The sequence below is a fragment of the Armigeres subalbatus genome, chromosome 2, assembly GCF_024139115.2.
Source record: "Armigeres subalbatus isolate Guangzhou_Male chromosome 2, GZ_Asu_2, whole genome shotgun sequence".
Taxonomy (NCBI): domain Eukaryota; kingdom Metazoa; phylum Arthropoda; class Insecta; order Diptera; family Culicidae; genus Armigeres; species Armigeres subalbatus.
Window position 1 is genome coordinate 453,635,719 of NC_085140.1, and position 24,162 is coordinate 453,659,880.

The 24,162-nt window shown below is 37.8% G+C and overlaps 1 protein-coding gene across 2 annotated transcripts in view; it reads left to right on the forward strand.

Annotated features, from left to right (window-relative positions):
- LOC134218233 (early growth response protein 1) overlaps positions 1–23,288 on the forward strand; it is a 37,773-nt gene extending 14,485 nt beyond the window's left edge. The window contains exons 2-4 of one of the 2 annotated variants that reach the window (XM_062697158.1): positions 21,524–21,854; positions 22,303–22,937; positions 23,052–23,288. In XM_062697158.1, coding sequence (XP_062553142.1) covers positions 21,552–21,854; positions 22,303–22,937; positions 23,052–23,070 — 957 coding nt within the window. In that variant the 5' untranslated portion in view covers positions 21,524–21,551 and the 3' untranslated portion in view covers positions 23,071–23,288. The remainder of the gene's footprint in view (positions 1–21,523; positions 21,855–22,302; positions 22,938–23,051) is intronic. The other variant, XM_062697157.1, reaches the window with a different exon arrangement.
- Positions 23,289–24,162: the final 874 nt, after the last annotated feature.

Sequence of the window (24,162 nt, forward strand, 5' to 3'; positions counted from 1 at the left end):
AAGATTTCATCCCTATTATTGACTATTTTGTATTGCTAATCTTTTTTTTTTATTTCCACTACTGTATGTATATCATTTATGTATGATTTCTTCACTTTCCTAATTTCCAACAAATCAATACAACATAGGGGAACTGTTCCGTTTTCCATCTCACTGTACATATATTCATCTCATCGCGAAACAAAGAAATACGGCACCAATTTCGTCGCTTCTTTTTGCTAACAAGCGTGCTCACTGCTGAAAAAAATCACAAAAATAATAAACAAATCAAATACCTTTTCATTGCTTTGTTTTTCGTGAGACCAATATCGGAGCTATGAGATGAAGTCCGGGAGCAGTAACCCTATGTTTAGTATAGAACAATTACTATAATTTGAGCATTAACTCAATTATGTATAATGCAATAGAATTTTAAAAACTTCGACACCTGATAATCAACATGCGGTATCCACGCAAGATTAATGGCTGTACCATTCAGCAGGGCGTATCACGAACCATAGAAAGAGGAATTCACGCCTAAGCACCATAGCAGCGCAGAATTAATCTCCATCGACCCTAGCAAGCACCAGCGTATAAAACATTGTACAAACCCAAGAATAAACCCGTGAAAATCATCTTCTACTATAATATAGTCTCTTATAAAAGGTTAAGCAAAAACTCAATTGAATTCAGGTATCTGATCGAAACTTATTTTTAGAACTGCATCAGATAACATTATGCTGATTCAATAGGAAGCTGGGGATTCGCGAGGTCAATCAGACCAGCCATCCACGACTTGTTCCTCTATGTACTTCGGTTACCGTCTCGCAAAATGGGAAGAGCACACCATCTGGCGTACCTGTTGTAAGAACTGGACAGCCACAGGGTCCAGGGAGCGATTGAGCACGCGCCAACGGGCTATTACCTTCGTTACGCTTTGCCCAATATCCATTTTCACCTCCTGGGCTGAGAGGAGGGAAGTGCTGTGGTGGCGTATACAAATTATAGTGTTCTATATATTTATTATTGATTACCCATTGCGGAAAGATAGAGTGCAAAAGGTGGTAGCAAAAAGAGATACGGCAATATCGTTAGCAACGCTAACAATCCCCAGCGCAAATATTGGATGGGATGGAACACAAGAAAATTGTAATGGTCATGTTTAGAAGCAGTACGCGGATCGTACTCTTTGTGTATACATACTCCCACCCTCCCATTTATGGATTCGTTCCTCTATTTATACGACCGCGACGATTACGACGATGGCGAATTCAATTTGATACGAGCTAGCCTCGTTTTGCTTCTTGGAGAAAAGTTCATTGGTTTGCCGGCAGTTTGTTGACCTTCATAAAATGGGCGCAAAGCATTATGCAACCCAGTTCTGCTGTTGGAAAAAGGTTGAACCATTGCTCGTTGTGGGTTTTACTGAGTATAAAGATTTTCTAATTGAATTTCAAATTGTTCTGATCTAAGGTATCGTATTCCAGAGACAAATTACTTCTGAACAATTTTCTCGGGGAAAAATTAAGGCTAGTGTAAAAGTTGAGTCATATTCTGAACACTGGCCTTTTAGCGCTCTACAACTAAAATTTTTTGTTATTTTTCCGCAATCAAGATTACAAACGAATTCAGATCCTATGGAGAAAATTACACAAATTACACAATTGAGGTGATGTCTAGTATGTATATGAAAAAAGCACTCTTTTTCAGGCACTTATTCTTAACCGATTTGCTCGCAAGGAGTTGCACTCTACGGAGAATCCCTTTGTTTCCTTTTGAAAACTGACCAGAATGGACCATGAGCTCAAAAGTTATGACCAAAATTTGTTTTGTTTATAATATACGGGAGAGGCATCTCTAAAGCTATAGGTGGATTAATTAGGTTTTTTTCAAATACATAATATATCCACAACTAATTGTTTAGGCGCCTAAAATGTCTTCCTAAATTCGGCTTTGAGATTATTATCCTATGGCGCCGACTGGAATTGAACCAAGGCCAAAGCCGCCGGAATTGAATTTCCCAAGTAATCACATTGTTCAAACCATCATAAGTTTCCTGAAGGTTGCGAAGTGTCATGAAAACAGATGCCCTTCTAGACTTTCGTAATTATGTTATTCTGAAGATGTAATAAAAATTATGCAAATATTCTTAGATCCGAAATAATTAGTCTGAAATAGTTTCGATTATCCAAACAAGTTTATGGAATATAATATTCAAAATGAACACCGTACTTATACTAAAGAAAGATTTCAAATAGCTTTTGAGGATTCTTAGAGGAGAACTCTTGAATAAAGTATGATTTTCTGACATTGAGGGGGCAGTTGAAACGTTTGTTTGTAACATTTTTGGCCAAATTAAGATATTAATATATTCTGAATCCTCGTCCAAAACACGTATTCTGGCAAAAAAAAAAATACAAAAACAATATTTTTGTTAGAATTTTTATTCATTTGTTCGAAAAACTACATATGTACACGCATTTTAAAGAGCTATTTTAGAGTATTTCTAGCAGTTTTCGAACTGGGAATGCACAAAAGTGTAGAGTTCTGCCTAAAGCTTTTCATCAGTATCGAAAAAATCGAAAGATTCGGTCCAAATTTGTTCAGAAACAGTTTTTTTTTGTTTTCTTGGAACTGTGTAAAATGGATATATGCAGTTTCTCAAACAAATGATGCAATTGCAATCACAGTTTTTGTTAGTTCATACCTATTTTCCTAATATTTTTCCTTCATTTCTGAGATTTTTCAGGATTTTTGGATTTTTTGTTTGCTTTTTGCATTTTTGGTCTTTTTGGCTATATGTTCGCTAAAAAACAAACTTTTTATAGGAGGCCCGGAGTGTTATATACCGATCGATTCAGCTTGACGAATTGAGGTGATGTTTGCGTGTGTATGTGTGCGCAAATTAATCTCACTCATTTTTTAGGCACTTATCCTTAACCGATTTGCTCGCAACGCGGCATCCTGTCCCACTGTTTCGTATTGAAAATTGGCCCAATCGGACTGTGGACACCGACGAACCGACGTGTCACTGTCGCTTTCTGATTGTCTCAGACTTTTTAACGGTCATTCGCTTTTGAGGGCGATCGCTTCTGTCAAATGAGCTAAGACACAACTCCGGTGCAATGTTAACGCACGTAGGTTGGTGGCTGAGCTACGAAAACTTCGCGAGCTATTATGCGGGTGGCGGTAGAGTTCGATGATTTTTCATCATGGCGTTGTGGGCAGCAAATTTTAATTATTTTTCATGGGGTGACACCACAGATAACAGACATCCAGGCTAGAACAAATTTTACTCAAACAGCTGTGTAAATCAAAGTACGTTAGAATACTGACTGTGGCAATACGTCGTTTGGCGGCGCTAGGTGTCTTTCATGACGTCGTGCGTACTAGCTGTCACCTGTCACATTCCACCAAACAAACATTGCGCGCCAAAATGATACCAAGCTTGCCGCCTCTTCCAGCACATGCTAACTGTTGATGTTTATTTTTCATGCACTATAGAACCAATAAGGTTAAAAAACAAATTCAGCAAAACGTATTTTCGTACCTTCAAGCAATTTGATTGTTTTGCCAAGTAGAGTTTCTGCTATAGCCACTTCCCATATTGGTGAATAAATATATTCCGAAGAGAGACAACTATTCACTGCCGGAAACGCTAGTTAGATTTCCATACATAAGCCGAATTGAAATACTTAAAAGGACATGAATGGTAGAAAAATCATGAATATATTTGAGCACAAATTATGGCCTATCCATCCTTTTGGTGCTTCGCTACTGGCTATGACGATGACCGTGGCTAATGGAAAGGATGGTAAAGATTCAAAAGAATTGAAAGTACAGGCAGAGGTGGTAGCTGCTGTTCACCAACGAAACATCTCAGGGAACATCCATAAATTACATAACGCCTAGAGGAGTGAGGGGGTTGCCTGAGGTTTGAAAATCAGTACCAAAAATCTACATAATTTATACAAAAAGTGTAACTAGGGAGAGGAGGGACCATACATGATCGTTCTGGTGTTACGTAATTAATGGAGCTTCCCTCATCACAAAACAAAACCATGTGCTCCTTGATGGCAGGAAAATCGCTTGCGTTATTGTGAGAAAGCAACATCACATGGAATTGAAACCAGAGTGAGGAGGAGGATCTGTTGTTTATGTCCATGGTGGGTGGTGGCGCCTAAAATTTTGACAGCTATGAGAGAAACTATGCGATGGCAGCGCCTCCACGAGATTGCCACTTGTGTTGCATTTCAAAACGTCCGTTAAATCCCTTACACACGATTGAGAACGGACTTGTATGTCTGTTCTCTGTGGTGACACGTCGGTTCGTCGGCGCTATTGTGTCGCCAGAACTAAATTGTATTACGACTTCCGACGTTTTACTTCAGAACTTACTTCCGACATCATGAACGTCAAAACAAAGTTTGGGTTTGACACCAACACATTATCGGAAGAGCGTTCGGAAGTGTGGAAATCCACTTCCTAACTTCAATTTGGTGCTAGCGAAGCGACGTTGTCAGCGACAAAACAAGCTCGATTTTGATACAGATAACACCGTGCAGTGCTGCATATTTATTTTATTTTTCGTGTGAATCTTGTCGGAAGTGGGCCTTGCTGCCAGTTCATAAGCGTCATATAAACAGTTTTGGTCTAAATGCACAATATGGACTTCGGAGTTATGGCCAAAATATATTTTTTACAAGAAAAAATCTCACTCACTTTTTTAGCACTGATTTGCTCGTTTCATTCGACGCGGAATCATGTCCCATTGTTTCGTATTGAAAATTGGCCGAATCGGACTATGGGATTCGGAGTTATGGCCAAAACACTTTTATTTTCATTAAGAAAATTATTTTGTGTTTTGTAATTTATTGTAATAAAAAAAATCAAGTGGTGGAATTAAATGGGAAGGTACAAACTTGTCTAACAACAAGTGGGTTTATTTTCATACCAAAAGTGCGTAGAAATTACTCACTCGAAAGAAACGAGAAAGGCACCGAGAAAAGAAACGAGAAAGGAAATCCACCGCTAGGTGGATTAATCTGGGTTTTGAATATGCTGCATTCGTTTTAAAGTTTTTTTTTTTGAAATTTGTTGAGATTCTGTTAATGAAAATAATGAAACATTAAATTAGATCATGGTTTAATTTTTGAATTACTAACTGAAGGACAAGTGAGTTCCTAGGAGTTTATAGAGAAATTCTAGATTTCGTGAAGAAACCTGACATTCTGCGAGAAAATCTTTTTTTTGGGATAGCTTGCAGAATCTGAAACATTGAAAAAAATCGTTTCTTTGAGAAAAAAAAGTCAAGTTTCTGAGACTAAAGTGAATGTTTTAAAACTAGCAATTCTTAGTGACATTGTTTGTGCTTTTTTGATAAATTATGCTGCCATGAAGGTCCAGTTATAATTGCTGCCAATAAATGCTGACCGGGTGAGCGAAGGCAAGATGTGAGGACACTTGTTTCAATCCAGAGCCAGATGATGACGATGAGATGATGTTTCAAAATGATTCAAAATTTCCCGACAATTACCCTAATTATATTTGAGACGATTTCAAGATTATAGAGAATGATTATGGTTGGATCATAATGGTCAGGCACAAACGATGGTGTGAGGTGCATACCAGGTTTATTACCTCAGTTTCCTTACCCTTGTTGATACAACACAAAGTCATCTTTATTATGTTGGTATCACTGACTGTCGCAAGTCGATCGCGAGCAAGCTGAGGAAAACCATGTCGCCGGCCGGCATCGCCCGACCCGGCATCAGCCAGCAGTCAGTGAGCGCAAGCGACGCGTCCAGAGCAGTCATACCAATTTGGAGCGTAAATAGCGAATTGTTATGCTAGCATATTTACATTGGCGATCCTGCCAGTTTATTTTTTGAGTAAGTTGAGGTAGAAAATGTAGGAATGAAAATATTTGACTGTAAGTGTAATTTGAGTGTGAGCAAAAAAACTGGTTCTATTCGATGCGAGTCAAAAGCGGAATTGGGTAAGATCTGAGAGGTAAGATGCTTGTGGAATAGGAAAAGAGTGAAAACCCGAATTTGAAAAACATCATTTTGAATGGTAATGAAAACCATTCGGGAGGTAAAGAAAATCTCCTCATCGGTAATGAAAACCGATGGAAAAGAAACATTTCAAATGGTAATGAAAACCATTTGGGAGGTAATGAAAACCTCTTCATCGGTAATGAAAACCGATGAAAAAAATCATTTTGAATGGTAAGGAAAACCATTCGGGAGGTAAAGAAAATCTCCTCATCGGTAATGAAAACCGATGGAAAAGAAACATTTCAAATGGTAATGAAAACCATTTGGGAGGTAATGAAAACCTCTTCATCGGTAATGAAAACCGATGAAAAAAAAACTATTTTGAATGGTAAGGAAAACCATTCGGGAGGTAAAGAAAATCTCCTCATCGGTAATGAAAACCGATGGAAAAGAAACATTTCAAATGGTAATGAAAACCATTTGGGAGGTAATGAAAACCAAATCGAGTCAAGTACAAGACACTGAAGACGACCTCACAGTTGAGGTCGAAACACGTATCTGCAAAGATAACTAATCTTAGTGGAATTAAATGGAAAGTATTAAACTCGTTTTAGACGGTTGAATGAAAACTTATTAAAAAAGGAAACATTTAGAACTGTCGTGGAAACCATACATGCGGCATTAACTACTGAATCAGTTATAGAATCTTAAGTAGACGGAAAAAACATTTATATGGTAATGAAAACTAATCTGGAAATGAAGTAGGCCTCCTGATCGGTAATGAAAACCGGAGGAAAAAAACATTTTGTATGGTAATAAAAACCATTTGGGAAATATAGAAAACTTTTTGATCGGTAAAGACAAACTATATGGATGGCACACTGCTATGCTTCTGATCCCAGCATAAAATACACGATGTTATTTAGCTGTAAGCGTAAAGTTCTGACACTACTATTACCAAAAATTCAGTTTATTTCACACTGTACCAACAATATGGTATTGAGAGATGGTTTGAGGATTGGGAATCGAACATATTTTTGCCATGAAATACGTAGCACATAGCATCCCAGGAAATTAGGCCCGGAACACCCCAGAGATGTTAGCCTACACTTGTTTCCATTGGAGGGATTTGCGATGCCAGTAGGAAGATACAAGCGGTAAAAATTCAAAAAAAAAACTGGTTTTAGTGAGGACCATTCAAAGGAAATCCTCTCGATCGGTGATGAAAATCAATGAATAATTTTTATATACATGCAAAAACAAAACGGGCAATTAGTGCTTTTTTTTTTGTTCTCCGCCAATTTGTTTTTACTACGGCAATGCCAACACAAAGCGAAAATAATCTCTTAAAGTATGGTATTGTGTAGCTGAAGCCACTTTTATTAGATGGTAGGAAGATCTATTTTGTTGGTTATGGAAACCCAAGGGACTGAAAAGAAACACAAAAAGGCTCGATAAAACTTGGCTAATTGCAAATTTGTGTCTGGAAATGTTAATTTCCGATAATTAGCACTTACTACATACAAGCCAATCGCCCAAAATAAGCAGATGAATTAGGGTATACCTGGGTGGGGTATACCATACAGAAAACGGGTACCAAAAATAGAAGTACCAAAAATGATGTTGAGTAGAATGACATTGTACCGCGGATGACAGGCGTTTCACCCTCCTGTGGAAACCATTTACATAGTTCATTCAGCTCCAAATTGTTAAGTCCGTGGTGCGTTGAAGCTTCAGATATAGTTGAAATTTGCTCGTCGATCTCTTGTTAGTTAGGTGTCCTCTGGCTAAGCCGTACCCAACAAGCAATTCGAGTTTTTTAGCTGAAGAAGACATTTTTTGTTTAAATAAGTGCTTCACCCGCTTTTGAAGTTAGATCAAAAGTTTGTTTCACAATCCAAACGTCAACAGATTCTTTTTCTCATCGGGCAACACGAAAGCTTGCATTTAAATGTCTGATATACAGTGACTATAATAACAGTGTCGTCAAGTGTCAGAATTGGAACAGAATCGTCTGTCATTTCCATACAAATGCGCGTTCCAAACGAGCAGGAGACCTGTCAATCGTAACACATGACGTTACTCTTCTTATAGGACTCTAGGCTGATAGATTAAGAAGTAGGTAGAGACGACATCTTGTTTCCAATCGAAACGTCAAAAGCGGTTGCAATCCGGCTTGTTGACTTTTGTAACTTAAGCACAAGAAGCACGCTAACCTGAACCTACCCTGAATTACATCAAAGTGACCCAGATTCAGCAAAACCGTGGTTACTCTAGTTTGGGTTCGGGTATCTTAACTCAAATCTGGGTAACAGTACCAGCGAAAAAATCTGGGTAACCGGTACCCAGCTCTTTTCGCTTCAGAATATTGTTATTGCATGAAAAATGTTTAAAAAAAATACAGTTTCCCGCAATGTATGTCATTTTCCGGCTGTGCTGACAATGCTCCGCCATGATAAATTTAACCATTTCTACCTTATATTTGCTGCATTCAACAAAAAAAAGGTAAAACATTTTCTCCGGCATGCAACGTCGGCGCCATGTTGCTATATCCGAAAATATTTAAGTCCTCAGTTACCCAGATTTCGGGTCCGTCGGAATCAGATCCATTTTGTTGACATACCCAGATTTTGACAACTGCTAATATCATAAAAATCCGGGTACAAATGACCCAGCGACTGAGTTATTTCGGTTTAGCGTGAGTAAACTTAAAGTTCGACAGCTTTCACTTTGCTGTTCTCTGGTTATAGGGTTGCTAGCAGATAATTGCCAAAGAATGTTATACATTAGTTGGAATGAGGTTGCCAATCAATTAATGAAACGTGTCCGTACTTGTGATGTTCAGCCAGGCATCGAGAAATTGGTGAAATATTGGCATTAGATGCCTGACTGCTGAATGCTCTGAAACCTTCAAGTTCAACACATGGCATGGGCAGGCGAATGCCTTTAAATAAGAACAGCAATGAACAACTATGAAAATAAAATATCGGATTCGAAACTAAGATAACTAATAGGTTGTCCTTAGAAACGCAAAAAGGTCCTAAATAAGCATTTATTCATCAGAAAAATATATTAAGCTCTTTTAGTGGAATGTATTAAACCGTCTAAGACGAATTAAGTACTGTCCATTTAATTCCACCAGTTAATTTTCGTTATCTTTGCAGATACGTATTTCGACCACAACTGTGTGGTCGTCTTCAGTGTTTTGTACTTGACTCGACTTACGAGTCAAGTCAAGTACAAGATACTGAAGACGACCACACAGTTGTGGTCGAAATACGTATCTGCAAAGATAACGAAAATTAACTGGTGGAATTAAATGGACAGTACTTAATTCGTCTTAGGCATTTATTCATCCTAATATTTAATTAATCAATGTTTGCACGTCGCGGGATTTTTTTTTAGACGTTTGATATTAATATTATGTCAACAAATTGAACCGCGGATATTTTTTTATAGAGGAGAAGGAGAATGTGAGGTGCATACCAGGTTTATTACCTCAGTTTCCTTACCCTTGTTGATACAACACAAAGTCATCTTTATTATGTTGGTATCACTGACTGTCGCAAGTCGATCGCGAGCAAGCTGAGGAAAACCATGTCGCCGGCCGGCATCGCCCGACCCGGCATCAGCCAGCAGCCAGTGAGCGCAAGCGACGCGTCCAGAGCAGTCATACCAATTTGGAGCGTAAATAGCGAATTGTTATGCTAGCATATTTACAGATGGATTGGAAAGTTTCAATTATGGTGAGTCCGTTCCATACTTAAAGATATATATATATATATAAAAACTGATTTCACTAAATACGGTCTGAGTTCAACGATGTATATTTATGATGTATCATGGATATAAATCTTGATCCCGGAAGTATAAATATATTGCATATATCCATTTGATATCTGAATGTATTTATGCGGGGCTTACTGTTAGTGATAGTGGCCTCGGAGTGGACATGAAATACCAGGCACTCTGAAATGGGTCACTGGAGCTGCAGTAGAGCTAGCACTTTCTAACTCCCGGATTAAATCTGACTGTTTTAACAGACAGCTTTCTTCCATAACATCACTGCCAGACAGTGGGGGTTAGTTTGTACACACACACACAGCTTGCAGAATCTGAAACATTGTTTTTTTATACTTTCCCCTTTTTACCTTTTCCATTGTCGTTTTCCCGTCAATCAGTCAATAAAAACAAACAATCGAAGCTCTAATTTCACACGTTTAAAACGCACAACAAAGGTTATCTAACGATTTGAAATGTAATAAAGTTTTCTTAAAGTTTTTTGGAGCCGACAATCAAATCCGAAAGGAAGTCTATGTTGACAACGGGTGGTACTGTTGCCACCTCCAAGTAACACTTCTTGAAATAGGGATATAATGAGATATTATGATATTGATTATGCAAACATTATTTAAATGGCGAAACACAAGACTGGACCCGAACCTAAGTAAGTTGCACTGCTTGCACAATATAAAAATATGCATGTACTAATTGAAAACTTGTTATGGACTCAGTTGATCTGCTAAATATAAAATAATGCGTTCGCAATACAAAGAACAAATAATTATTGAGAATGAGTTTAGTTCAGCTCCATTAATTTATATTATACCGGGAGACTTGACTAATCACCGTCAATCCCATCATCCGTGGACAGGAACGTTCTGCGGAAAAATCTTGAAAGTTTTGTCGGAGTTATAAATTTCATAGTTGGGCCCTCTATTCCTTCAGATTTATGTTTTCCTACTTTAACTGTAAGTTTAAAACCGGAATATCTGTGTGTGGTCACAGTACCGCCAAACCACAATGACCACAATGAATGACTTTCATACCCATTCTTCAACGGGAAATAATGTTCGTTCTGACGACTCAGGTAGCATGTCTGCTTCCGACTTTTTTTTTTTTAAACTAATTTTATTTGCTAATTATCTAATACATGCAGTGGCGTAGCCAGGGGGGTGGTTTTGGGCATAAAACCCCCCCAGAGACAAAATTTTCAGAAGAAATTTTTTTTTTCGAAAAAAAAAATGTTCGGAAAACCCCCCCCCAGACCAATTTTCTGGCTACGCCACTGAATACATGCATTCGTCTCTTACACTAGATGTTCCGTGTTTGATCAACACTATCATCCTTATTTGCTAAGTTACGCTTTTAGTTATTATTAATACATTTCAATTGCCTCTGGCAGTTAGAATTTTTTTTCCTCTGGTTGAATTGAACCATGCATGAATTACAATGTTTTCAACTTAAACTAAACTTAACCTATTTTATACTAAGGGTACAAGGAGTTAATCGTTGCAACAGAAGATTGCAACGATTTTTGTCCAAAATTGGAAATTATTTTGTTGGACATTTGTTGCAATGTCTCAATATTAGAAATTCTATGAAGTTCATTGGTACTATACCACGGAGGCAACTTCAGAATCATTTTCAAATTTTATTTTGAATCCTCTGGAGTGCCTTCTTTCTGGTATTGCAGCAACTAGCCCATATTGGCACAGCATACAACATGGCAGGTCTAAAATTTGTTTGTAAATCAAAAGTTTGTTCTTAAGACAAAGTTTTGATTTTCTGTTTATAAGTGGATATAGGCACTTAATATATTTGTTACATTTGGCTTGAAGGCCTTCAATGTGATTTTTAAAAGTTAATTTTGATCTAGCAGAAGTCCTAAATATTTAGCTTCGCTAGACCAATTAATTGGAACCCCATTCATAGTGACAATATGTCTGCTAGAAGTTTTCAAATAAGAAGCTCTCGGCTTATGTGGGAAAATTATAAGCTGAGTTTTGGAAGCATTCGGGATATTTTCCATTTTTGAAAGTAAGTGGAGAAAATATCCAACATTTTTTGCAATCTACTACAAATGACACGAAGGCTTCGCCCTTTGGCTGAAAGGCCCGTGTCATCTGCAAACAAAGATTTTTGACACCCTGGTGGTAAATCAGGTAAGTCAGAAGTAAAAATGTTATACAATATGGGCCCCAGTATGCTGCCCCTTGGGGACACTAGCCCTTACGGGTAATCTATCAGATTTAGTATTCTGATAGTTTACCTGCAGTGAGCGATCTGATAAATAATTTTGGATCAGTTTAATGATGTACAGAGGAAAATTAAAATTCATCAATTTTACAATCAAACCTTCATGCCAAACACTGTCAAATGCTTTCTCTATATCAAGAAGAGCAACTCCAGTCGAATATCCTTCAGATTTGTTGAGCCGAATTAAGTTCGTAACTCTTAATAACTGATGAGTGGTTGAATGCCCATGGCGAAAACCAAATTGCTCATCAGCAAAAATAGAATTGTCATTAATATGAACCATCATTCTATTTAAAATAATCTTTTCAAACAGTTTGCTTATTGATGAAAGCAAACTGATTGGGCGATAACTAGAAGCCTCAGCTGGATTTTTGTCCGGCTTCAAAATTGGAACAACTTTGGCGTTTTTCCATTTATCTGGAAAGTATGCCAATTGAAAACATTTGTTAAATAAATTAACCAAAAAGGATAAAGAGCTCTCAGGAAGTTTTTTGATAAGTATGTAGAAAATACCATCATCACCCGGGGCTTTCATATTTTTAAATTTTCTAGTAATAGATCTCACTTCATCCAAATTGGTTCCCAACGAAGGGTCAAAAACATTCTCTTGATTGAGAATGTCTTCGAAGCTTCGTGTAACCTGATTCTCAATTGGACTAGTGAGACCTAGACTAAAATTATGGGCACTCTCCAACTGCTGAGCAAGTTTTTGAGCCTTTTCGCCATTTGTTAATAAAATTTTATTTCCCTCTTTAAGCGCTGGAATTGGCTTTTGAGGTTTTTTAAGAATTTTTGTTAATTTCCAAAAGGGTTTCGAACTGGGATCCAACTTCGAGACATTATTCCCAAAGTTGGTATTTCTCAGAATAGCGAAACGTTTTTTAATTTCATTTTGCAAATCTCGCCAAATAACTTTCAACGCGGGATCGCGAGTTCTTTGGTATTGCCTTCTTCTCACATTTTTAAGACGGATCAGTAGCTGAAGATCGTCGTCAATAATAATGGAGTTGAATTTAACTTCACATTTCGGAATTGCAATGCCTCTGGCTTCGACAATTAAATTTGTCAAAGATACGAGAGCATTATCAATATCACTTTTGGTATCGAGAGGAATATCAACATCAAAAATCCTATCGATATACGTTTTATATGAATCCCAATCAGCTCTATGATAATTAAAAGTAGAGCTGATTGGATTATAAATGGCTTCTTGTGAGATTTCAAATGTCACAGGAAGGTGATCAGAGTCAAAGTCAGCATGAGTTACCAATTGGCCACACAGCTGACTTGAATCCGTTAAAACTAAATCAATTGTAGAAGGATTTCGACTGGAAGAAAAACAAGTTGGTCCATTGGGATATTGAATAGTATAATATCCCGCAGAACAATCTTCAAATAAAATTTTACCATTGGAATTGCTTTGAGCATTATTCCATGAACGGTGTTTGGCATTGAAGTCACCAATTACGAAGAATTTTGATTTGTTGCGAGTCAGAATTTGAAGATCAGCTTTCAACAAATTCTTTAGCTGCCCATTGCATTGAAAAGGCAAGTAGGCTGCAATGAAGGAAAATTGTCCAAAATTTGTTTCAACAGAACCTCCCAAGGTTTCAAAAACTTTGGTTTCAAACGAAGAAAATAATTTATGTTTGATACGTCTATTAATGACAATGGCGACCCCACCACAGGCGCTGTCAAGACGATCATTTCTGTAGATAAAATAGTTTGGATCTCTTTTAATGGAGAGTCCTGGTTTTAAATACGTTTCAGTTATAATGACAATATGCACATTATGAACTGAAAGGAAGTTAATATATTCATCTTCCTTACCCTTTAGAGAGCGGGCATTCCAATTTAGAACTTTCACACAATTATTTGGATCCATTGAAACGGAGTCCGATAACAATTTTTTGTGTGTACTTTATACCAACCTGAACAGCTTCAGGAATGGTATTTGCTTTGAACATTGCATCAATCATGTGATGCAATTGTTCAGTTAAAAAATCAAAATCGGAAACAGTCATGCTACCTGAATCGGCAACATGACCGTTATTTTCCGTTGAGATATGGGTATAAACCTCATTTTGAGAAGAGAAATTTGGTCCACCAGCAGCGATGTTTGCATACGTCGGTACATTGGAAAAATTGGAATTTACTGAAGTGCTTGCTACCCGTTGACGAGCGGCAAAATTTGTTTGTGAATTGTGGTGGGTATGAATTGCTCGACCGGTAACCGGTTTCGAAATTTGAGCGTTTGAAAAATTTCTACCCTTCGAATCTGGGATCCGATTGGAATTTCCCGTCATCAATTTTGCACGGGAATTCAAAACTTTTTTGCGTGAAGGGCATTCCCAGAAATTGGATTTATGATTGCCCCCACAATTTGCGCACTTAAATTTATTGGAATCTTCTCTCACAGGACATGCGTCCTTGGCGTGAGAGGTTCCACCACAATTCATGCATTTAGCATCCATGTGACAATGTTTGGTTCCATGACCCCACTTTTGGCACTTACGGCACTGGGTAGGGTTTTGGAAATTTCCCCCGGACATGAGACATAATACAGGCCTTTTCCAAACTTTTCATATTATTTAGTTCACTTTTGTTAAAATGAACTAAATAAAATTCTTGAGAAATGCCCCTCTGGGAAGTACCAGAATGGGATTTCTTTTTCATCTTAATTACTTGGACTGGTGAAAATCCAAGTAATTGAGAAATTTCAATTTTAATCTCATCCAGTGATTTGTCATCACTGGGGAGACCTTTCAAGACGACTTTGAACAATCGCTCAGTTTTGTCGTCGTATGTGAAGAATTTATGGCGCTTCTCAGTTAAATAGTGAAGAAGACGTTTGCGATCGTCAAAGGATCCCGGCAAAACGCGGCAGTCACCCTTCCTAGCAATCTGAAATGAAACCATGATCCCCTGAAGGTTACTCAAAATCTCATTCCGGAAGCCAGAAAACTCGGCAACAGATACCACAATTGGCGGAATCCTTTGTTTCTTCGCATGAATCGAATCACCTGGGCTAAAGGTAGATTCGATTTGCTCAATTTCATCATTAATCAAATCGAACTGATTGCTCAGTTCGATAGGAGAAGAAACAATGTCAACATTAGATTTAGAAGGAATATCTGAAGTCTCCAGCTTCCTTCTATTTTTTCCGCGCTTGGGCAGGACGGTCTTGAAACCTTGTTTCTTTGAAGGAAGTGGAGAATTCAGAGACTCCCCTTCCTCTTGTTTTTGTTAATACTCATTGCTGAGCGTGGAGACGTGACCTTCTAAGAGGTTTTTTTCCCAGAACGGTGTCCCTGCAGGATTACCACCGCTTGTCGGAATTTTACTTCCGCAAACGGGTCCAACGTAAAACGAAGGCACGGGTCCTTGCAAAGATCGTAACGGGATCAGTGGGTACAAATAGCGCTAAGAAGCACCGTTGAAATTAAAATAGCTTCGGGTAGTATTAAAAACTTCCTTCCGCAAAGAGAGAAAGAACCGCACGGCACGAAAGCACGATGCGGTCTGATTTGCTTCCGACTTTGATTTTCTAAATGAACGTGATCACGTGATTGATACAATGTTCAAGGCAAATACCAAAACTGAAGCAGTTCAGGTTGGTATCAAATTTACTCAAAAAATTGTTAATGGACTTCGTTTTAATGGATCCAAATAATTATTTGAAAATTTTAAATTGGAATGCCCGCTCTTTAAAGGGTAAGGAAGATGAATTATTCAACTTCCTATCAGTTCATAATGTGCACATTGCCATTATAACTGAAACATATTTAAAACCTGGTCTTTTCATCAAAAGAGATTCAAATTATTTAATTTACCGAAATGAGCGCCTGTGGTGGGGTCGCCATTGTCATTAATAGACGTATTAAACATAAATTATATTCTTCGTTTGAAACCAAAGTTTTCGAAACCTTGGGAGTTTCTGTTGAAACAAATTTTGGACAATTCTCTTTTATTGCTGCCTACTTGCCTTTCCAGTGCAATGGGCAGCAAAAGAATTTGTTGAGAGCTGATCTCCAAATTCTAACTCGCAACAAATCAAAATTCTTCGTAATTGGTGACTTCAATGGCAAACACCGTTCATGGAATAATGCTCAAAGCAATTCCAATGGTAACATTTTATTTGAAGATTGTTCTGCGGGATATTATACTATTCAATATCCCAATGGACCAACTTGTTTTTCTTCCAGTCGAAATCCTTCTACAATTGATTTAGTTTTAACGGATTCAAGTCAGCTGTGTGGCCAATTGGTAACTCATGCTGACTTTGACTCTGATCACCTTCCTGTGACGTTTGAAATCTCACAAAAAGCCATTAACAATCCAATCAGCTCTACTTTTAATTATTATAGAGCTGATTGGGATTTATATAAAACGTATATCGATAGGAATTTCGATGTTGATATTCCTCTCGATACCAAAAGTGATATTAATAATGGTCTCGTATTCTTAAATTCTTAAAAAGCTCGAAAGCCAATTCCAGCGCTTAAAGAGGGAAATAAAATTTTATTAACAAATGGCGAAAAGGCTCAAAAGTTGCTCTTCTTGATATATAGAAAGCATTTGACAGTGTTTGGCATGAAGGTTTGATTGTAAAATTGATGAATTTTAATTTTCCTCTGTACATCATTAAAATGATCCAAAATTATTTATCAGATTGCTCACTGCAGGTAAACTACCAGAATTCCTAATCTGATAGATTACCTGCAAGGGCTGGTGTCCCCCAAGGCAGCATACTGGGGCCCATATTGTATAACATTTTTACTTCTGACTTACCTGATTTACCACCAGGGTGTCAAAAATCTTTGTTTGCAGATGACACGGGCCTTTCAGCCAAAGGGCGAAGCCTTCGTGTCATTTGTAGTAGATTGCAAAAAAAGTTTAGATATTTTCTCCACTTACTTGCGAAAATGGAAAATTTCCCCGAAGGCTTCCAAAACTCAGCTTATAATTTTCCCACATAAGCCGAAAGCTTCTTATTTGAAACCTTCTAGCAGATATATTGTCACTATGAATGGGGTTCCAATTAATTGGTCTAGCGAAGCTAAATATTTAGGACTTCTGCTAGATCAAAAATTAACTTTTAAAAATCACATTGAGGGCCTTCAAGCCAAATGTAACAAATATATTAAGTGCCTATATCCACTTATAAACAGAAAATCAAAACTTTGTCTTAAGAACAAACTTTTGATTTACAAACAAATTTTTAGACCTGCCATGTTGTATGCTGTGCCAATATGGACTAGTTGCTGCAATACCAGAAAGAAGGCACTTCAGAGAATTCAAAATAAAATTTTGAAAATGATTCTGAAGTTGCCTCCGTGGTATAGTACCAATGAACTTCATAAAATTTCTAATATTGAGACATTGCAATAAATGTCCAACAAAATAATTTCCAATTTTAGACAAAAATCGTTGCAATCTTCTAGCTGGTCGAGAACTTGTTGGATTCAGGTTGCGTAAAAGTACTATGTCATCTGGACCTATATCATCACTGGATCTCGAATTACGCTTAGCATCCTCTCTTTCCTTTCCCACGAATTTATTAAACGTGTCACTGTCACTCTGTTCTGTTGACGAAACGACAGTAGATAAAACTTCTACATCCGGAAATTTGAACCGTAGTCGTCGGTTTCGTAGAAGCTCATTCGGAGACTTTCCGGTTGTAGAATGAGGAGTATTGTTGTACATATCTAAATACTGGTTCAAAAATGTTTCAGAAGCGATCGAATTTGGCGCTCCACCTCGCCATTAGCTTGTGGCCAGTACATTGTGGTATAGTTCAAATATATTCCCTTAACTTTGCAGAAATCCTCAAATTCTGTAGCAACAAAGTGTCTTCCGTTATCCAGCGTGATTGTGCGAGGCACGTCCCACTATCCAAAAATCTTTGACAAACGCTTGATAGTTTATTTGGCAGTTATTGACATCATTATTTCGATTTCCAAGCCAACATGTCTGCTATAATAATCAACCACCATCAATATGTGTTCTCCCGTTGGCAAAGGGCCAATAAAACCGATCGCGATATCAATCCACAGTTTTCCGGAAGGGTTCTACCGTTTAGACTTAAAACCCGAACATGACACATATTCCGAACGTTGGCATTTTGGCACCTAAAACTAAAAATTCCATCGGTTTTCAGTTCTGAGGATCAAGATTCCAAATGAATTTAAGATCCTATGGAGAGAATTACACGAATAAAGCCAAAATGGACATTTAAAAGCAAGTATTCGGAATATGAGTCATGTTCGGAATTTGAGTCAAAACGGTTCGCAAAATTTGACTGCTTCTTGATCCATATTTGGCCACCAACAGCGATATCGCAATCGTCGCTTCATACACGTTTGGCCCGGATGACCTTCATGGGCAAGCATTAGCATTCTTTCTCTGAGATTCAATGGAACTACTATTTTCGATCCGCGCGTAATCAAGCCATTAGCGAATAAAAGTTCACTGCGGAATAGGGAATATTGTTTAAGTCCAATCTTCTTCCGTGATGAAGGATGATAAAGCTTGCATTACTTCATCATTTTTCGTTGCTTCAATTACTTCCGATATATCAATAGTAGCCGTTTCCTGAATAGTACGAATCGTGATTTCGGTATTTGTGTCATAATTGGTTTTCGATTGCTCATTATGCAGTATTGCTAGGGCATTAGCGACAGTTCTTCGTATGCACATCTCAGATTCTTCTTGGAACATTCGCGTGTGATCCAAGGCGTAAGAGAGTATTAGCAATGTAAGATGTAGATGTTTTTGTAGACGACCTTGAATCTAAACGCTTGTAATCTTGTAATCCATCGTTCAATACGTGCTGTCGGGCGTGACTTTGCCGTACACAAAACTTCCAAAGGACGATGGTCGGTTGCTAGAGTGAACGATATCCCCAAAAGATATATTCGAAATCGTTCTACACCCCACACGATCGCGAGCTCTTCTTTTTCTATTGGTGGGTATCTTTGTTCAGTCTCCGATAAGCTTCGGAAAGCGTAACTGATTATACGAGCTTTGTTTTTATGTATCTGTACCAATACAGCACCGAGGCCAACACCTGAAGCATCTGTTACCAAAATGGTGTGATCGTTCGAATCGTAGTATCCCAAGTGATCAATACGTCCTATCTGTCGCTTTAGAGTTTCAAACGATTGTTGATGCTTAGCAAGTAAACAGAAATTGTTTGAATCTTTTAATAGTTCTCTCAACGGATGACTCAGGGTTGCAAGATCGGGAAGAAATCTGGAAACGTACGTAACCAGACCCAAAAATCTGCATAGTTCCTCCTTGTTGAAGGGGCACGGCACTGTAATTTATACTACAACATTTGATATAGGGGGAAAGACGGCTTTGGCAGGTTTTGTTCTTTTATTGGCAGAGGGGTTTTTGTCAACCATATTTTATGAAATTTGGCCACAATATTCTTTGATATGCAAAGAATGCTTAGGCCAAATTTGAGCCTAGTCAGTCATAAAAAACCCCCCTGCCAATAATAGAACAAAACCTGCCAAAGCCGTCATTCCCCCTATTGAATTAAAACATTGCAACATTTTCAAAGCCATTGATAAAAGCTGAAACACCTTCATTTTCAACAATAACATTGTTTTAGACGGTTTGGGTGTTTAAGAAACAAAAAATCAAATTTGTCTTTCACGAACCTAACGATGCAGCAAAGAGTTGTTAGGATGAAAATTTGATTCACAATTACACAAAGTAATTTTTGACACCATCATGAGGTTCCAACAGCGTCTGTTCTGGCATCCAGCGGATGAGTATGAAATGCTATTCCCCGGAAGCTATACCTAAGATGGCAGCCCCATCCCGGTGGATAGGGAACCTTAGGCCAACAACCTACTGTTCCCGAAACATCAATTTGTTCGAGAATCCGATAATGAAAGAATACGGACTGATTTTACGGCGACGACTCTTAGCGCGAAACAACGGACACGAATAGGAACATGGAACGTTTTAACCCTAACCCCTAATCATGAGTTCAATATATTTATTGACGGGAACGACGGAAACAAGAAGGCGAGGTGCATAGCGGGCATGGTGAATCGATAAGGTGGTCTTAGTCTGGTAATAAATAAATAAATATTTAGTTTTTTAACAACATCCTGAACCAAGTTTATTACATCCTACGATAGTAAAACTGTTGAACTCGCTGGGCATAGGGGAGACTGGGGAGACTTGATCCCCTTTTCTCATTTGCGATCACGGCCAAAAATGAATAAACTCACGCGGTTTTCGCACAGACTCTCTAATAATTTAACATTATATGTATATACTGATGTGTGACAGTCTGTAAATTGTTGTTGTTATTAATACACAATCATTTTTTTAGGTCTGTCAAAAATCGAATTTAAAAATATTCGGGGGGAATTGATCCCTCTTCAAGAACTTGCTTTGATAAAAGTAGAAAGGTGCTCTTTGATTTTTAAATATTTTTCCTCCAAAATATGCAGATTTTCGATTTGCTGTGCGTATTTATGACTGATTTTTGATATGGAATTCGGCAGCGCATCTTAGAACTTGAGGAGACTTGATCCCCTTTCTATAATATCTACTCAATATTTTTTTGAGCCAACCCTTCATCAAATCTGTCAAATCTACACAAGGATAGCCGCATAAGAAACAAATTATATATTTTTTTTAATTCTTCCGTCAAATTTTTGAGGGATCAAGTGCCCCCATATGACGCAACAACGCAACAATTTCAAATGTCTTAAAATTGCAATGAAATGTTGACATTTTGACCAGTACAGATAATTTAGCATATTTATGGCTTTGTGCTGTGAAAAAATTATAGCATTTGGTTATTGTTAGGAGAATTTGTCAAATTTTGCGTGGCCATTAAAAAATCTTTAGGAGAATCAAAACAAACAAACCGTCCTTCAGAATCAATACGATTGTCAATCCAAAATATAACTCACCACATAACGATCATTTTTCCAGAGATTCTATACTAAAAAATACGCTAGAACAAGTCTCGGTAAAACAGGGGGGATCAATTCTCTCATAGGATCACGTATCCCCACCTTCCCCTAATGATCATTTATTATAAATAATGTGATATATTAACTCGGGCTTGGTAATGCCGTACCCTTACAGGCTATTTGTGGTCTCATTACTTTTTCGATGACTTCGATTTCCCGTCTTTTTACTTGACGGAAGAAGCGCTTCGAAAATAACTTGAGAGTCTCAATAAACCGCGGGATAGCAAGTACATTCAGATTCAATGTAAACTAAGCTGAAAAATCCACCACGCTCTTTTATTTGTATTGTGCTTGAGTATATATCGGTTAATTATGCATAGCGGTAAAATGGCGCATGTTTGATTGCATTGAATTTTTTCACTTACGGGTCATATAAACTGATTTCACTGGGGAACAAATTTCACTAACAATTATTACAATTAGCAACCTTAATCAAGTGAGCGCACGGCACATATAGAAGCAATCATTTGTTTCTTTCTTCCCATTATTCCTCATCAGGTTCGCAGAACTCGGGACCTCTAATCCGATGGAACGATTGGAATCGACCGGCAGAAGCGCAGGAAAAATAGCAATTTTCCTAGTGCCGACTTTGATCTTGCTACTGGATGCTGCGAGCATAGCACAAGGCGCTTCGACGAAAATGAATAAATTGGACAACCAAGAAACTGGCGCGGGTGGAAATGGTGGCGGTGGAGGTGGTGCCAATAGTGGGAGACCATCTCTGACCACCTACGATCAGAGGCAAACCGGCAAGTACAACATTCACGTCAACATCAAAGACGTGAAGATCATCTCCGTGGATGGCGAGAAGTTTGAAGGCGAATTTGGGGTAAGCAAATCAACGAATATCGATGTGCACATGCACAATCTTCGATCATGTGTGATCGTAATGTATATTCTAAACTAAAACAATTATAATACAACAATAACAAACTCAATGAACGTCCGATACTTTTGTCCAGACAGTAAATCAGATTTATTGTTATCGATTAGTTCCTGACGATGTCCTGGATAGCAAAATACAATTAAATTTAATTTGAATATGGGAACTGAACCTACTATTCTTCTGTTCCACTAAAGAAATTCTATATAGAAACACAATGTGGGATCTAACTCCACGAGCTGATTGGTGCAAGAGCTTAAACACTTTTTTTTTAAATTTTGTTTGTTATTTAAATACCTTTATTACTTGAATGCTTGCTTATGGTATTTTTTATTAAAAAAATGCATTTCTGATCGACCTCTTATTTTCCATTACTGCATTTCATTTATCCTAGGACGACACCATCTATGACTATGGAGACTATGATTATGATCCAGCACACCTGACCGTTAGTCCACTACCGATTTTTGGCGGTTCCACGACCTCAAAACCTCCAAAGGCGACTACCAAAACACCGGTCTCGTTAACCTCCACAAAACGAACGACTACAACTACTGAATCACCCATGGAAGACCCGCCGAAAAGGCCAACCATAGATGACCCAGTTACTATCGATGCCAACCCCATTAAAGATGATAGCTCTTCTTACATCATGTCGGCACCAAGCACCACAACGCTCCCATCGAGCAATATATACATCTTCAAACCCACCCCCAATTATCACCCAAATCCAGTACATTACGATTACCAAGAAATTCCCGTCGAGGTTATCGTCGAGCCAGTGCTCAAGCCCAAATACCGAAACTCCAACTCTCGCGTTATGGCAAATAGACGCAATCGACATCGCAAGAACTCATTAGGCGGAGGAGGATCGGCTGCTGGAGGGGATATGGCCCGTCACGGGCACTCGGACATTGAAGCGCTACCAAGTGAACCGGTCATCAATACCCAACTGCTTGCTGCTACACCCTGTGCCAGAGGAGAATTTCGAGACAAGACCGGGAAATGTCGCATGCGAAGAGCCGGAATGTAAGTACGATACAAACCGAAATAACTGGACTGGCATCAAATAAAACATGATTGCCCTAACGATACCTGCAATTAACCAATTATATCTTACCTGCATTTTCTACCGCTATCAAGACAGATACAGGCTACTTAATCTTCTGGCTGTTCTCAAGGAGAAGGATGACTGAATTACACTACAAAAATGGACTGCTACTGTAATGGTTATTGTAGATCATATGAGTCTACTAGAAGATCACGCTTTTTAAATTGGATAGAATTGAACTGCATTTCTGATAGCAATTACACATCGAACAAGTGTGGGATGAACGAGAGAAAATAATGAATAATATTTATTAAACGAGTCAATTCAAATCATTAAGTTAGTTGTCTATTGAAAGAAATACCATGAGTGATCCAAGATCATATTGCAAAGCAATAACCCAAGCGCTGTCGCGTGAATGCATTGGTTTACGATATTAGAAAAATTAAAAAAACAGATATAGAGTTGAGGGGGTTTCTTGACTCCTGAGCATGCTGGGCATCTGCTTGTCAGTTGCCTTGCCACACAGTTATCTACATCTTTAGGCCATGATAGACATTGCTTAACTAACTAACTAACTAACTAAAATATTATATATTAACTTTAATATCTTTGCTAACGTTTAAATGATCCAAATTAGTGTCAAATGACATTAATGGTATGACATTTCGTGACAGTATTGTAATTTCGTTCCCATGTTCCACACTTCATATTAGGACAATGATTTGTTAGACAAAATTAAATAAAATTATCTTAAAGGATGTTACATGTTCATCAAAAATGCAAAATTGTAAAGTTAAAAATTAGCCAAAACAATCCCATGTCATTTCTTATTACTGTAATATGTATATTAGAGTGATTCAAATTTTAGAATAACATCAATATAAATAATGAGCATTTCTGTTTTCTTTATAGTTTTTCTCATAAAAGTCAGATTGCTTCGCAACAACAGTTGACTTTCAGCTTAGGATCTATTATATGATGGCGATGCGTTAAATATATTCAAATAGATTCTGGGCTGCTTCACGAAACGATCCTTTACATAAGTGGCAATTCTCATAGTAATTTCCATATAACCTTCAAACGGCACGTGCACAACCAAATTACATCCAAATCAGCTAAAAATTTGGTAGGACTATTAAAATAGCAAAAACAATTAAGGAAAGGGGAGCAAAATCTGACGATGGTAGTTTTTAAATGGTTTTT